The 15,095-nt window shown below is 39.9% G+C and overlaps 1 protein-coding gene across 4 annotated transcripts in view; it reads left to right on the forward strand.

Moving 5' to 3' along the window:
- CTNNA2 (catenin alpha 2) overlaps positions 1–15,095 on the forward strand; it is a 1,291,223-nt gene that overhangs the window by 469,651 nt on the left and 806,477 nt on the right. For all 4 annotated transcript variants that reach the window (XM_081596598.1, XM_081596599.1, XM_081596600.1 and 1 more), the window contains one exon: positions 6,916–7,119. In XM_081596598.1, the coding sequence (XP_081452724.1) occupies positions 6,916–7,119 (204 nt within the window). The remainder of the gene's footprint in view (positions 1–6,915; positions 7,120–15,095) is intronic.

Here is a 15,095-nt window from a genome sequence, read left to right on the forward strand (position 1 = left end):
AACTGTGCCACTGCAGTGTGAAAATAGCCATAGACAGTATGTAAATGAATAGGCCTGACTGTTCTAATAACACTTTACTTACGAAATAGGATGCAGACACCCAGGATAGAACTGGTTGATGTGTGCATTTTGATGTTACTCATGCCAGAAATTTAGGTTTTATCCTTGACTCCTTCTACATTCTTATAGCCAATATATCTCCAAATTTTGCAGATTCACATTCTCAGTGTGTCCCAATACAATGCCCTTAATCTTTTTTATACGAACACAATCTTGTACTCAGCCCATCTTTCTTCTGGGTTCTGAAGGTTTGATAATTGCTCCTTGCCTTCTCATTCTGCCAAAGCTGACTTCCCTGACTGCTGGGGAAAACTTTCTAAAACCAAACAGGATTATGTCACTTATGTTTCAAACTCTTGATGACTCTCCAGTGTCTGAAGGGGCATTTACAGAGTGAAAGCATCCTAACACAGCAGAGAAGGCTCCTCAGACCTGGGTGTTGCTCTCTTCACCAACTTTGTCTCCTTTTTCTTCCGTTCAGGTCCTTGGAGAAGCAAATCCCAAGACAGATAGGATTAGACCTGTAATAAAGGAATTGTCAGTGGAGGGTTAGGTGGGAGAGAACCAGCAGAAATAGGCCAAGAGAGCTTTTTAACTGCAATACAGGTCAACTATCTGTGAAATTAGCAGGAAAGAGAGGGCAGTATAGGGAGAGCCTTGGCACAGTTTTGAGTGGGTCTCACCCAGGCCAGTAAGGAGGCTAGAGCGAGAGCAGAGGTTGCCTGCTCAAGAAGTCCCCACTGGACAGGAAATGGCTCTGGGATTGACAGGGGCTGCTGGGGTCAGATGTGACTCCTTGTGAAACTGGTGGATCTATAGTTGCGGCAAGTGGATATGGTCAGTTAACTATGTTTACGCAAAAGTTTCTCTTAAAAGAGAGTTGCTTAGGGCCTCTTCATGGCATACCACACCTGTGATTTCAGACTTAACACTTTAGCTTCAGTAAATTGCTTCTGATACACTTTGTATACTGTGATACACTTTGTATATTGTGCATTTGTTCCCACTTCCTATTCTGTCTGCATTGCCTCTTTTGCCCCTAATTTTGCTTGGTCAACTGCTTGTCACTCTTTATGTCTCAACTAAGGAGTAATCTCCTCCAGGAAGATCTCTGTGTCTACCTCCCACCTCCCAACTGTGCAGATTTCCATCACTCAGTCATTCCTTAACATTGTGGGTATATTTTTCAAATTACAATTGGTTCAACATGTTTTTGTTTTTTAATTTTTGACTAGACAGTGAACCTCTTGAAATAAAGGATTCTTTGATCTGGGCCAAAGTAACTGGCACCTGTTTCTTGAATTAATGGCTATATCCATGGGAAGGGCAAGTTGACCCAAATGCCATAAAAGAAGATAGTATGATGGATGATACATATACCATTATATTTGGTTTCAGAGAACTTATTTTTTTAAATAAGAGGTATACTTTTTATAATTATGATGTGTTAGACTCAATTTAACTGAATATGGGCAGTCTGAAACAGTGGAAGGAACACTAGACTTAAAGTCTTAAGCCCTGTGCTCAAAGCGAGGTGTGTTTGTTTCCTAGCTGGATGTCCAGGGAGAAACATATCTGTCACCATCTTCCTCTTTAGTAAGATGGAGGTAGTAATATCATAGGCACAGAATTGTGGACCTATCAAACCATTTGAAATGCATTCAGCTTCTTGCTTTGACAGAGGTCTCTCTGCTGCCCCCTAAGGTGTCAGAGCTTGCAGCAAGTATAACTCAGCACCTGGGTATAGCCCTGAAATTTTAGATCATGTGACTCCTTGTAAAGAGAATAGATGATAGGGGTGATTTAAAAAACAATGCTCTTGTAACAGTTGTATGTGGGTTGAATACAGGTGAATGTATTATTCTGGGAAGTAGTTTCAAAATATATGGTTCCCTGAATTATTTCAAGTTAAAACTTTTATACAGTTCAACATTGGAAAAAAAAATGGGAACTCTGTTATGTAGCATGAGAGAGACTATTATAGCACCAACTTGATGGTAGGAGAGGATCCTAGCCCCCTTTTCTCAAGAGTGAATTATTGTGGCTTCTGTCTTTGTGGTCATGTTTTCCAGTTACCACTCTATAAACTGTCAGAATAAAAACAGTGATTTTTAAAGTAATGATGTTAATAAAAACAAGTAAAAGTCACAAAGCACAAAATATTATGCAAGATATGCAGTTCAATTATTTTAAAGGGTCTGAAAATAGACAAGATAAAAAGAAATTAAAGTAAGCCTTATTTTAAAAAAAGAAGAAAAAGATAAAGTAAAATAAATGCAGTCCCACAATTTTAAAATGAACTAAAATGACAATATAAGATGAACTAAAATATCAAAAGGATAAAAAGATTAAATGAGCTTTAGGACTGCAAACAAGGGCCTCAGATATTTAGAATGTAAAATCTCAGTGGACTAAAAAAATAAGCCTGTACACTTGGAAGCAGCATAAAATCCTCCTGTGGAAGCACATGTTTGTCATAAAGGGAGAGACGGAAAGCCTTGGCCTTGCTCTTTCTCTGTTTGGTGCTTGCATGTTACCCATGAAATGTTCCCTCAGTGACCAGGGAGCTGGCTTTATCCTGGGTACTGCTGCTGCTGAGTGCCTTCTGGCCAGAAGAGGGCAGCCGCATAGAGAGGCGAAGACCCGCTGAGCTGATGCTAGAAAATAAGATGTATATACTGATGTGAAATGACCCCCAAGTGTGCTAGCAAAGAGAACCTGCCTAGCTGTTTCTTTTTAAAGTCATTCCCAAATAATTCAGAAGCAGCACTCCTCCTTCATTCATCTTAGACTTTCATTCTCTGAACTTGTTGCTCAGGCTCCAGCTTTAGGAGTTTGTTTTTTCCTATCACTTTAGCAACAGTAGATGATCTTATCCTCTAGTCCTTAAGCCCCTGACTTCATTTAGTTCTTTTTTTCATATTCTTTTCTGATTTCCTAAAGCCTGTTTGAGAGCTCTCCAGTTCTCTGAAAACAAACATATGCACGCGCACACACTCCCCCCACCCAACAACCCATGCCTTCTGCCCCCAGTCTATCCCCATACCCATTACACACAACCGAACCCACCCCTCATAGATAAACACACACAGCCAGCCCCTTCCCCCCACACACATGCACACAGGTGCACACACACATGTGTACTGCCTTTTAGGCCTTTTCTTTCCCCTCAGACGCTTCTCTCCTCTAGCTTTTCATATCCATCATGGTGCTCCCCATCTCCACCATGGATATAGATAGTAATACTGTAAATTTATTGTTTCTTTTCCAGGGAGATTTTTTTAAAGGCTTTCCCCTGTGATCTATAAGTAATGAATAATTCCATTAGAAATATGATGAATAGTGTAACTTTTATGCAGAGTTTTTCAAGCTCAATGTTTCAGTGCATTTACTTTCATGACAGCCCCGGGCCATGGGGGTTTGGAGCTCATTCCGCTGCCGCTGTAAATTTTCTCTTGCCATGATCCCCAAAGTGTGTTCCTTGGGATCTCATAGATAATGCATGTATTTTAAAAGGGCACCCCCTCTAGGCTCAAATAGCTTTGAGGAATGCTGCAGTCAACTGACTTCTTTAATGCAGAATTCCCCAAATTATTTCATGTGTTAATGTATCCTGGGCCATGCAGTATTTCCAAAAAGCATCCGGCCAGGAAAACTTAATTTTTCATCAAAACATTACATCTCTAGGCTCAGATTCCATGGAAAATACTTTAAGAAGTAATAGTATAATGACAGTACATTTTCCTTGTTCTGTAGAGAAACTTTTACAGTTGCCTTTATTGAGTTCAAATTTACCTCAGTATATTTCTATCAAGTTGGCATTTCTTTATATTTTTAGTCCAAAAGTTTAGTAAAAATCTATCCTCAAGCTGATAAAAAACTCTGCAGAGTCTCCTGAAACCTCAAAGCAGAACAAATACTTTTCACTGTGTTACATTAATAGGAGTTCCTATAAAAGAGTACTCAGAAAATCAGTAATCTTTACAAAGGATAATAGCCTAATTATATTTTGATTAGGTATTTCTTTAATTAGAGTATCAGTACTTAATGCATGTTACATGGTAAAAAAAATTATAAATGCATCATCTGAAAAGCAGTAGAAAGAGAGAACACATATGGATCCCATTGGGAAGAGTCCTTGCAGAAACAGCTCTAGAACAATGGCAAATGGGGCAGGACACCTCTAGCTGCAAAGCCGTCCACTGTACTGAGGCTTCCATGTGATTTTTTGACGCTGTTTGGGAGGTTACTTGGGCACAAGGGACAGGATTTGAGCAACACTATTCACTTTTCACTTTCATGCATTGGAGAAGGAAATGGCAACCCACTCCAGTGTTCTTGCCTGGAGAATCCCGGGGATGGAGGAGCCTAGTGGGCTGCCGTCTGTGGGGTCGCCCTGAGTCGGACACGACTGAAGCGACTTAGCAGCAGCAGCAGCAGCATTCTGAGTTAAGTAAAGATTATCCTTTTTCTAAGACCTAAGAAAATGCAGATGTGAAGGTAGTCTTTATGCCAAAACCTATCATGGAATAGCATATCTCCTGTTCATCCTCTAAACTGAAGAGAGAACTTTGACCAATGAGTAATTTCCTAGGAAATCCACGATTCCAGTGGACCTCAGACCTGGTCTGTGTTTAGTGAGTGCTTCCTTCTAAGTCACCACTTGCTTCATTCATTCCTCAGGATGTCATCATTTTGTGCTCAAAGGATCTCCCTGTTATGGAGTTTTGCATTTTAACAGGAATCAGAGAATCAGAGCCATGGATCATTTGAACATGTGCATGCATGCGTGCTTAGTTGCTCAGTCATATCCAACTCTTCGGGACTCCATGGACTGTATGTAGCCTGCCAGACTTCTCTATCCATGGGATTCTCCAGGCAAGAATACTGGAGTGGGTTGCCATTCCCTACTCCAGGGGATCTTCCTGACCCAGGAATCAAACCCAGGTCTCCTGTGTCACAGGCAGATTCTTTACTGGTTGAGCCACCAGGGAAGTGCCTCCCCTTCTCAAATACCTTAAGATGCTTTGGAGAGTTAGGACAGGCTTTCCAAGAGTGCATATCTGAATCTATTTTGTAACAACTAAGTAGCTATTTTATATCCTATTAGGAAAAAATTCTACCCAAGGTGTTTTTTTAATGATCTTCACCCTCTTTTTAGCACTAAGCAATCTAGTAGGCACATCCTGTGTACTCGGCAGGTGGCAGGTGGGCAATGATGTAACTACCTATTCTCATTTGCTTTCTTTATTATATTTGTAGATATGATAAATTGTGTTTTCTAAGATATATGTATATATGACATCAAAGGATGGTAAGGCAGTCCTACCAAAGGATCCTAGATTTGGAAGACCATTTACTCCATCACCACCATGGTGGTCCTTGGATTTCTGAATGTGTGCCTCCAGTGAAGATGAACAAACCATTTCCTGCAGCAGGTCATTTCACTTTGATTAATGTTGCTGGAATGTCTTCCTTGTTCGGAGCAGAAAAGGGGTTCCCAGTAGAAACCAACCATTGGGCAAAGTCGGTGCTGTCTCTCTTGTTTCCTGCAGTTGGTTACCACATACTTCATCAGTGTTTCTGCTCTCTTGACTTGCTGGAATTATTGTTCTTCAGATTCTGCTCTTTCTATCTGACTATAGTTTCAGTTTTCTTTTTGATTCTTGTCTTTCTGTAAACCTTTGTAAGTTGGGATTAACTGGGCCTTATTAGGTCTGTTCTTATTCTATTCACTTTGCTAGTATACCATTCACTACCTTGAATTTGCAAAGACCTGATGATTCTCAGATTTTCATACAGGCTGATATATCTGTTGAATTCTGGACGCATATGTCTGTGTACCTCTGGACATCTCTGCCTACATGTTTCCAGGATCCTCAGTCTTGACAGGGGCAGAACTAAGCCTGAATTCTCTGTGAACCATTCTTTTAGGAAACATCTCTATTTTCTCTTTATCTGAACTCTTTTGTAACATGTTAGTGCCTTTATCTGGATAGTGTCAGTTAATTGTTACAGATCACACACAGATACATGCACGCACATTATGAATCCTTTTCTAGAGAGCTAGTTTTTATACAAAACATTGGTTCCTCAGTTCAGTTCAGTTGTTCAGTCGTGTCTGACTCTTTGCAACCCCGTGGACTGCAGCACACCAGGCTTCCCTATCCATCTCTGACTCCAGAAGCTTGCTCAAACTCATGTCCATCGAGTCAGTGATGCCATCCAACCATTTCATCCTCTGAGGTCCCCTTCTCCTCCTGCCTTCACTCTTTCCCAGCATCAGGGTCTTTTCCAATGAGCCAGTTCTTTGCATCAGGTGGCCAAAGTATTAGTTCCTAGTGGGAGGTATTGTAACTTGTAACGTATATGCCTGTTGGATGCTATTTACTCAGTTTCAAACAGCATCTTGCCATGGGGACACAGTGGGTAGACTAGTCACCACTAATGCATCCTCAAGTTGTCTGCTACATAGTGTATTCTAGTCTAGGGCTTTAAAATCTTCCCATAGCCTCCCAAAGTGCTACACTGAAATGTGCATTCCTAGATGGCTACAAATTTAAAAAAAAGTCAAGTGTCACAGTCTCTTTGGAAAACTCTTCCATTGATACAGCCTTTCCCAAGAACACATTCTAAAACAAAACGTGGCATTTTCTCCCTGAAGATTAGATTCAGGACAAAGTATCTTACAGAATGTTGAGACTGTGTCAAGGCCACTTTAGCCTTTATTTAAGTAGCCAATTTATTCTCCAGGGAGAGTCTGGTCCTGGTCTCAAAAATTTCTGTTTTCGAGATCAGGGTGCAAAGGTAGCCGGCTCTTCTCTGCTGATTTCTTTGGCACTGTGCTCCTTTCAGAACAAAATCATCCTGGACCCCATGACGTTCAGCGAGGCCCGGTTCCGCCCGTCCCTGGAGGAGCGCCTGGAGAGCATCATTAGCGGCGCAGCGCTCATGGCCGACTCCTCGTGCACCCGCGATGACCGGCGTGAGCGGATCGTGGCCGAGTGCAACGCGGTGCGCCAAGCGCTCCAGGACCTGCTCAGCGAGTACATGAACAACGTAAGTCCTGGGCTCTCGGGCCCGCGCCGACCGCCGCGGGAGATTCTGGTGCGCGATCAGGTGGCTCCAAGATAGGAGATGCCCTAGGAGAGTCGGTCAGGTGAAATCCAGGAGTCGCTTTGGGAGAGCTCTGTTTTGATTTCTCAGAATGTGTTGGCAGAAGGAACGAGATTGGTGGAAGAGGTTTCAGAGGAAAACTTTGGCTATTTACTTGAGTGATTTCTGGATCATTTTAGTGGTTTGCCTTTGATTGAGGGAAGTTTTCTGTTGGTAAAAGTAGATGGTGGTTGGAAATAACTGAGGATATACTGAAGTCCTTTGCACAGAATAATGTCAAAATCAAGGGCAGCTATGGATGGCTAATCTTCGCCCCTAAGAGGGACTAGGAAATATAGGTTCTCAAATGTTTGGGCCAAGTTGGTTAAGGTGGAAACTTCTAACTGTAGTAGAATTTGGGGGAACTTTATTGATTCACTGTGCATTTAGAAATTATTATGAGAATGAGTCTTCAAGTTTTCAAATGGATATTAGTAATACCTAGTCATATGGCAGCAGCGACAACAGCTGTTATCTCCTACAGGTATAAAATGTGGTAGTTTGTGTAGACAGGTAAACTAGACAAAGGAGATGAAATCATAGTCTTTGTTTTGAAAAGCGCTGAATTATGTATTCAGCAGAGGTGATGTTGTTGATGCCCAGGGCTCGTAACTGTGAATGATCTGCATTCCTCATGTTCTGGACTCCTGGGTTGGGAAGAACTCAGCATAAAGTGGGAAAATGTAGTGAGGTCTTGCCATTACATGTTGAAGGAATGGCCTGTGTAGTTGTCAGGAAGAGAATGGGAAGCATGAAAATCTGCTCCCATCTTTTGAAACTCACCCTGGGTCCTGTTGGAACAACCCCAGGAAAGACTGAGACAGAGCAGCCAATCCATGTCCTTCCCTCCTTACCACTCCATCCCTAACCAACGTGTAGGCCCCTGGGTCAAGCCAGGAGTCAGGGATGACAGGCACAGAGCTACTTCTGCCAGATCCCCTGGAGAACTTTGGTCTAAAAAACAAAAAGGTGCCGAATGCCCTATGAAAGCCAAATCTGTTTCCTTTCCATACACCTTCAGATTCTTTGATATTGAAGACTTGCCCATTTTCAGCACACAAAGAATAAGATGTGGATGACTCACGTGGTACCCAGCTGCTTATGAGGACTCCTCTGTTGGATCAGAATGGCCAATACTTTTGGGATTTTAGGCTATGGGTGCTATGCAGCATACAGCTAGAAACGCTGATCAGTGTCTCCCATCATGTGAGAATCTTGAACAACAAAACAAGAGGGCTTATAAAATCTGGGATTCTATTTGTTTTTAACAGAATGGCAACAGGCTAATGATTTATATGTGGAATTTGGTTTTATATGAAGGCATGGTGGTATTTCTAGCAATGAAGAATTACTGCCAAGGACGGAAGTAGAAACTGCAGAGATCAGGAGTGATGGTTAAGATCTCAATATAAATATATCAGAACAAGAAGTATGTTTCTGTGCTCTTTTAATCAGAATGTGATTAAAGACGAATTGATCGAGATGTGACATGTAATTTTAAGTTTGTTGTCTAGAATCCTGTCAAGTACAAGTTTTGTTTTTTTTTTTCTTTTCTTTTAGTATAAACTCACATAGTTCAGCAGAGTTGATGGATTTTTTTGTGTTTTATTGACTCCAGGTGCTTGTTTTTCTGTTCACAACCTTGTGATGCAGGAATGTTTTGTATTTTTATTGAAAATATGATTCTACTTTGATACAGTTATAGATAATACATAGGTGGGTATAGTGCTTAAATTTTAAAGTGTGCAAATTCTATTGACTTTGAACCACCAGAATCAAAGGCTGAAATAAAACACCTACTATTGACTTTTATATAAAGTGCATAAAATTTACTTTGCCTTCACACTTCTTTGGTGATTTCAAGGTAAAATTGGATGCATCTAGACCAGCTTCATAATCCATGTCTAGTGCACTCATTTCTACTGCCACAATATCAATTTATATTTCTTTTGATATAGCATGTATTAATATAAAACCACTACACATCTATGTGCCTTAGGTAAAAAGTCTGCTGTAGTTAAGAGCAACCAAAAAATTCGTCAGTTGTGACTATGCTGTTACATTTCTTTTGCAATTTTGTTAGCTCTGGAAATGAACGTATTATCAAATTATCACTGCAGATTTTCATCTTAACATGCTAAGCAATATCATTAGGATGAAGAGATAATTGTGTTGAGAAGAAGAGATTTTAAAACTGGCATAACTGACACTTCTGATGAAATTCGACATATTCAGGGTGGTATGGCTGTAGACAGAACTGGCACTTCTGTATTTTAAAAATCTCCTGATCAGTTCTTGATGAAAATTTAACTCATCAAGGTGAAGGTGTTCTAAAATCATACACATACATGCCAAGTGGTGATAAATGGAGGGAGATGAACACTGAAGACAAGAGCTGTACACTAAATGATTAGGAGAAAGTCGTCCACGTGGGGCATGAGCCATGCTTAGCCATGTAGATACACTGAGCGCAAAAAGGTATCAGTTGTTTGTTAGATGTTTCCTAAAGGTATATTCAAGTTAACGAATGTGTGTGGTTTGAAGATATAACAAAATCATGCATGTAAAAGAAACAGTGTTTTGAAAAACAAAAAAAAAGGACTGAATGTACAGATGCATGTGGCAAAGTTTATGATCACAGAGTGTGACAATGTTAGAAAAGTCTATTGGAATGGTTTTAAGAAAGCCCATGGTGGCCTTAATTATTTTTTAATCAAGTTTATGATGTAATCCCAAGAAGAGTCTTAAAAATAGTGTCCCTTTAAATAAAACATCATTATTGTACATATGTGGAGACTAATGGGTAGAGAGAGACTCTTATTGAAAAGGATGTGTGACCTTTGGATTATTGCCATCAGGGTGGTTGTTGCAGTATTATAAATTACTATAAATAGATTCAAATTATAATGAATATATAATTTTGCATCTGGAACTTATAATTTTATGCAGCTTATTTTGGTGGCAGTAAAACTCCTTTTCATACAAAAATCTAAAAAATGGTCCCATGATAGGAAACAATTAAAGAGGGTATTTTATTGATAAGAATTTTGTGATGGATTTGAATTTAGAGTACTCTATTTATTTAATGGATATGTGCTATGTGCCTGGTACTTTGTACCAGACACTGTTCTAGGATTCTGGAGTTATAGAAGGGAAAAAAGTAGACAAAATTCTCAGCTTTCGTGGAGTTTACACTCTAGGTGGGGGAGACAGACCATCAGTCAGTCATTTGAGCAAGAGTTATCTCAAATGTGGATTAGTGAAACATGGAAATAAAACCTAGGAAACAGCAGCATGGAGTGTAGTTGTAAGGATGAGCTGGAAAAAGTTCACTAAGAAAATGACACATGGTTAAAGATCTTCCAGAGATGAGGGAGCAGATTGCACTTGAGTTGGTAGGAGCAGCAAGGTCTAGTCCTCTTTTAACTTATGTGGGAAGGTGCCAAGCTCTTTTTTTTTTTTTTTTTTTTGGCTGTTGTTTTTTAAATTTTTGAATTGCCAAAATTTTAATTGTGGGAGATTCCATTAAAAATCAGGACTTTCTGTTTCCCTTACACAATGATAAGGTCCGAGAATCTAGGACCCATGTTCACACTTGGCTCCAATGGGGTGGAAATGAAGAGAGCTTGTGCCTTTGATGGACAGGCGTGATCTGGTCGCTTCCACTGGACTGGACCCCAGGGGCACTTCAGTCTATCTTCAGTTATAGATTTGTCTGGGTGGAAAGCATGACAGTGTCCAGCTGCACCCACAAAATGTTGCTTCCTGGGCCTGCTAGTGTTGGAGGGTCTCCTGTAGAGACACAGGTCACCAGTGGTTCAATGTGGGAATGGGAACACTGGTAGCAGCAGTCCTGGGAGATGCCCCTTCATGCTGGCCTCTTGAGGAACCTTCCTGGGGAGGCTCGTGTGGCTGTTCTAAGTGAGGGAGGGGTAGCAGGAGATGGAGTCTTCCAGGGGACAAGGTGTGAGACTCTGCAGCACCTTGCAAACCATTATTCAGAATTTGACTTTTACTTGAATGGAATAGGAAGCCTTTGGAGAGTATTGGGCAGAAAATGCCTTGAATTAGATGTTGAGGACAGGCCATAGGAGTTCAAAGAGTAACAAAACAGGAGGACAGATGAGGAGCCCTTGAGTCATTCAGGATGGTGGCTTGTGCCAAGAGGTAGCGAAGTGCTCAGATTCTTACTATTTATGGCCTTAGAATGGGTATCAGGCAGTGTGAATGACTGCTGTAGTAGTATAGCCACCCTAATATGATCTCTTCAGCTTTGGTATCTTGTCTTGTTTTCAGTTCAGTTCAGTCACTCAGTCGTGTCTGACTATTTGCGACCCCATGAACCGCAGCACGCCAGGCCTTCCGGTCCATCACTAACTCCCGGAGTTTACCCAAACTCATGTCTATTGAGTCAGTGATACCATCCAACCATCTCGTCTCATCCTCTGTCATCTCCTTCTCCTCCTGCCTTCAATCTTTCCAAGTATCAGGGTCTTTTCAAATGAGTCAGCTCTTCACATCAGGTGACCAAACTATTGGAGTTTCAGCTTCAACATTAGTCCTTCCAATTAACACCCAGGACTGATCTCCTTTAGGATGGACTGGTTGGATCTCCTTGCAGTCCAAGGGACTCTCAATAGTCTTCTCCAACATCACAGTTCAAAAGCATCAATTCTTCAGAGCTCAAATTTCTTTATAGTCCAACTCTTACATCCATACATGACTACTGGAAAAACCATAGCCTTGACTAGACGGACCTTTGTTGACAAAGTAATGTCTCTGTTTTTTAATATGCTGTCTAGATTACTCATAACTTTCCTTCCAAGGAGTAAGCATCTTTTAATTTCATGGGTGCAGTCACCATCTGCAACGATTTTGGAGCCCCCCAAAATAAAGTCTGACACTGTTTCCACTGTTTCTCCATCTATTTGCCATGAAGTGATGGGACTGGATGCCATGATCCTAGTTTTCTGAATGTTGAGCTTTCAGCCAATTTTTTCACTCTCCTCTTTCACTTTCATCAAGAGGCTCTTTAGTTCTTCTCCACTTTCTGCCAAAAGGGTGGTGTCATCTGCATATCTGAGGTTATTGATATTTCTCCCAGCAATCTTGATTCCAGCTTGTGCTTCCTCCATCCCAGCATTTTTCATGATGTACTCTGCATATAAGTTAAATAAGCAGGGTGACAATATACAGCCTTGACATACTCCTTTTCCTATTTGAAACCAGCCTGTTGCTCCATGTCCAGTTCTAATTTTTGCTTCGTGACCTGCATACAGGTTTCTCAAGAGGCAGGTCGGGTGGTCTAGTATTCCCATCTCTTTAAGAATTTTCCACAGTTTATTGTGATCCACACAGTCAAAGCCTTTGGCATAGTCAATAAAGCAGAGGTAGATGTTTTTCTGAAACTCTCTTGCTTTTTTGATGATCCAGCGGATGTTGGCAATTTGATCTCTGGTTCCTCTGCCTTTTGTAAAACCAGCTTGAACATCTGGAAGATCACAGTTCACGTATTGCTGAAGCCTGGCTTGGAGAATTTTGAGCATTACTTTGCTAGCATGTGAGATGAGTGCAATTGTGCGGTAGTTCGAGCATTCTTTGGCATTGCCTTTCTTTGGGATTGGAATGAAAACTGACCTTTTCCAGTCCTGTGGCCACTGCTGAGTTTTCCAAATTTGCTGACATATTGAGTGCAGCACTTTCACAGCATCATCTTTTAGGATTTGAAATAGCTCAACTGGAATTCCGTCACCTCTACTAGCTTTGTTCGTAGTGATACTTCCTAAGGCCGACTTGACTTCACATTTCAGGATGTCTGGCTCTAGGTGAGTGATCACACCATCTTGATTATCTGGGTCTTGAAGATCTTTTTTGTATAGTTCTTCTGTGTATTCTTGCCACTTCTTCTTAATATCTTCTGCTTCTGTTAGGTCCATACCGTTTCTGTTTTAGTTACACAGAAAATTCTGATTTCCTCAGATATAGCAAACTTTGTAAACAGCTCACTTCGTCATATCTGGATACTCTGCTAGATTTGAAAAAGGAGTTCAATAGAAACATTTTGTTTCCAAGTTGTATCACCAAACTATCTAAATATGATTCACATTGTTATAAATGTAAAAGATACAATGCTTATTGTAAGTGCTAATGAAATGAATGCAGAACTATATGGAGATGTGGTAATCCAGTACTTCCTTGTACACTCTTCAGCTTTGGTGAGGAAATGTGCTAAGTAGATATGTCTGGACCTTGTGCCTTGTGATGCTGAACTGCCTGGTTCAATTACACAGATAAAAACACTGTGTGTTGCTTTAGATTATTCATTGAAAATTAATCCACAGCTACAATTTTCTTAAACAATTGCACAATTAAAGATTTTTTTCATAATGATGGCAGAGACTCAGGTGGCATAAAGGAATGACTTTCTAGTCTCTTCAATATTAAAGTGTGGCAGGCAATTTTTTTATTTTATTTTTATGAATAATTAAAGTTCTATACTTTTACAAAATATTTGAATTAACTTTTTTCAAACTTCTTGAACCACCTAAGTGAATCCCTGGGGACAGTGTGTAAACCACTAATGTAATGCCCATATTAAAAGTGCATGTGGCCATATATACTTACTATAAGTGCCTTATAGTAAAGTCACTGTCATAGCTTTTGCTATAGAATGTCATTTAACATAAAGGAAGTTCCAGATGGAACCTATTTGTGAAGGGTTGAGGTCTGACATGAGATCTCAAAATTGTCATTTCCAACCAGCTTCTGGGATCCATACCCCACCAAGGCTTCAGCATACAGCAGAACATGAGGAACATGTAGAGTGATATCCAGGGCCTGGGGAGCTCTGAAAAGAGTGGGCTTTACACTGCTTTTTAATAGTGCAAAATAAAATATATGTTCATTGAAAAAATAAAAAAGATGGAAGACAAAAATGTATTCACAATCTCACCCTCTAAAGATAATCATCTTTGATAATTTTGTACGTGTCTTTCTAATGTTTTTAAACTTATATGAGTGATATATTTATACATTCAGAGACATACATATATTTTGCCTGGAGTTTTAAAAATGGACTCTTTGTAAATGGTGATTTGTAATCTATTTGCTTTACCTAGTATGTTATGACTACATTACCATAACAATAAACATTCTCAAACCTTATGTTGACTGACTGCATAGCATTTTATTATATAAATATGCAATAATTCATTTAGAAGCAATTCATTTTGAGAGTGTTTTTACAGAAGAATGCTGGGAAAGATAAGTAAGCAAGGCTTCTGGGGCTGGCGGTAGAGAGGAGTGATTGAGATCCTAAGCGTGACTGACGAACAGAGTAAGAAGATGGGGAGAACATGGCTTCTCAATTCTTGTGCTTAAGGGGTTCCCTGAAAATTTTGTGCAATTAACATTTTGTAGATAAAGAAAATTTAAATGCCTCTGAGGTTTAAAATTGTTTAGGAATGTTTTTCTGTATTTGATTTTCTCTATAGATTTGATTTTCATTTATCAGAATTTCTGTAAGTTGGCAATGTGTAGGACAACTAGTGGGCAAGTTCAATAGTTAGATTTGACCCAGATCCCAGAGAAGGCATTGAAAGCTTTTGAAGGAAACATCATAGAAAGATAACTTTGTCATAGAAATTGCTATAATGTTGGATTTCTCCTGAATAGAAAAGTAGGAGAAAGATGGAATAGTTGTTATTACTTAAGAATAAGAGTAATTGCTGATTAAGCAGAAAATTTGTTTCCAGTACTATCTAGGCCTTCTCATTTCTCTCCCTTACGTAATCATGTAAAAGAGGCTGAAATTCATGAAAATCAATTTGGCTGATTCTGACTTTTTCTACTAAAAGGTTTGGCTTAAAAATAGAGTAGAA

This window comes from Giraffa tippelskirchi, chromosome 4 (assembly GCF_054371585.1).
Source record: "Giraffa tippelskirchi isolate mGirTip1 chromosome 4, T2T-mGirTip1v1.2.pri, whole genome shotgun sequence".
Classification (NCBI taxonomy): domain Eukaryota; kingdom Metazoa; phylum Chordata; class Mammalia; order Artiodactyla; family Giraffidae; genus Giraffa; species Giraffa tippelskirchi.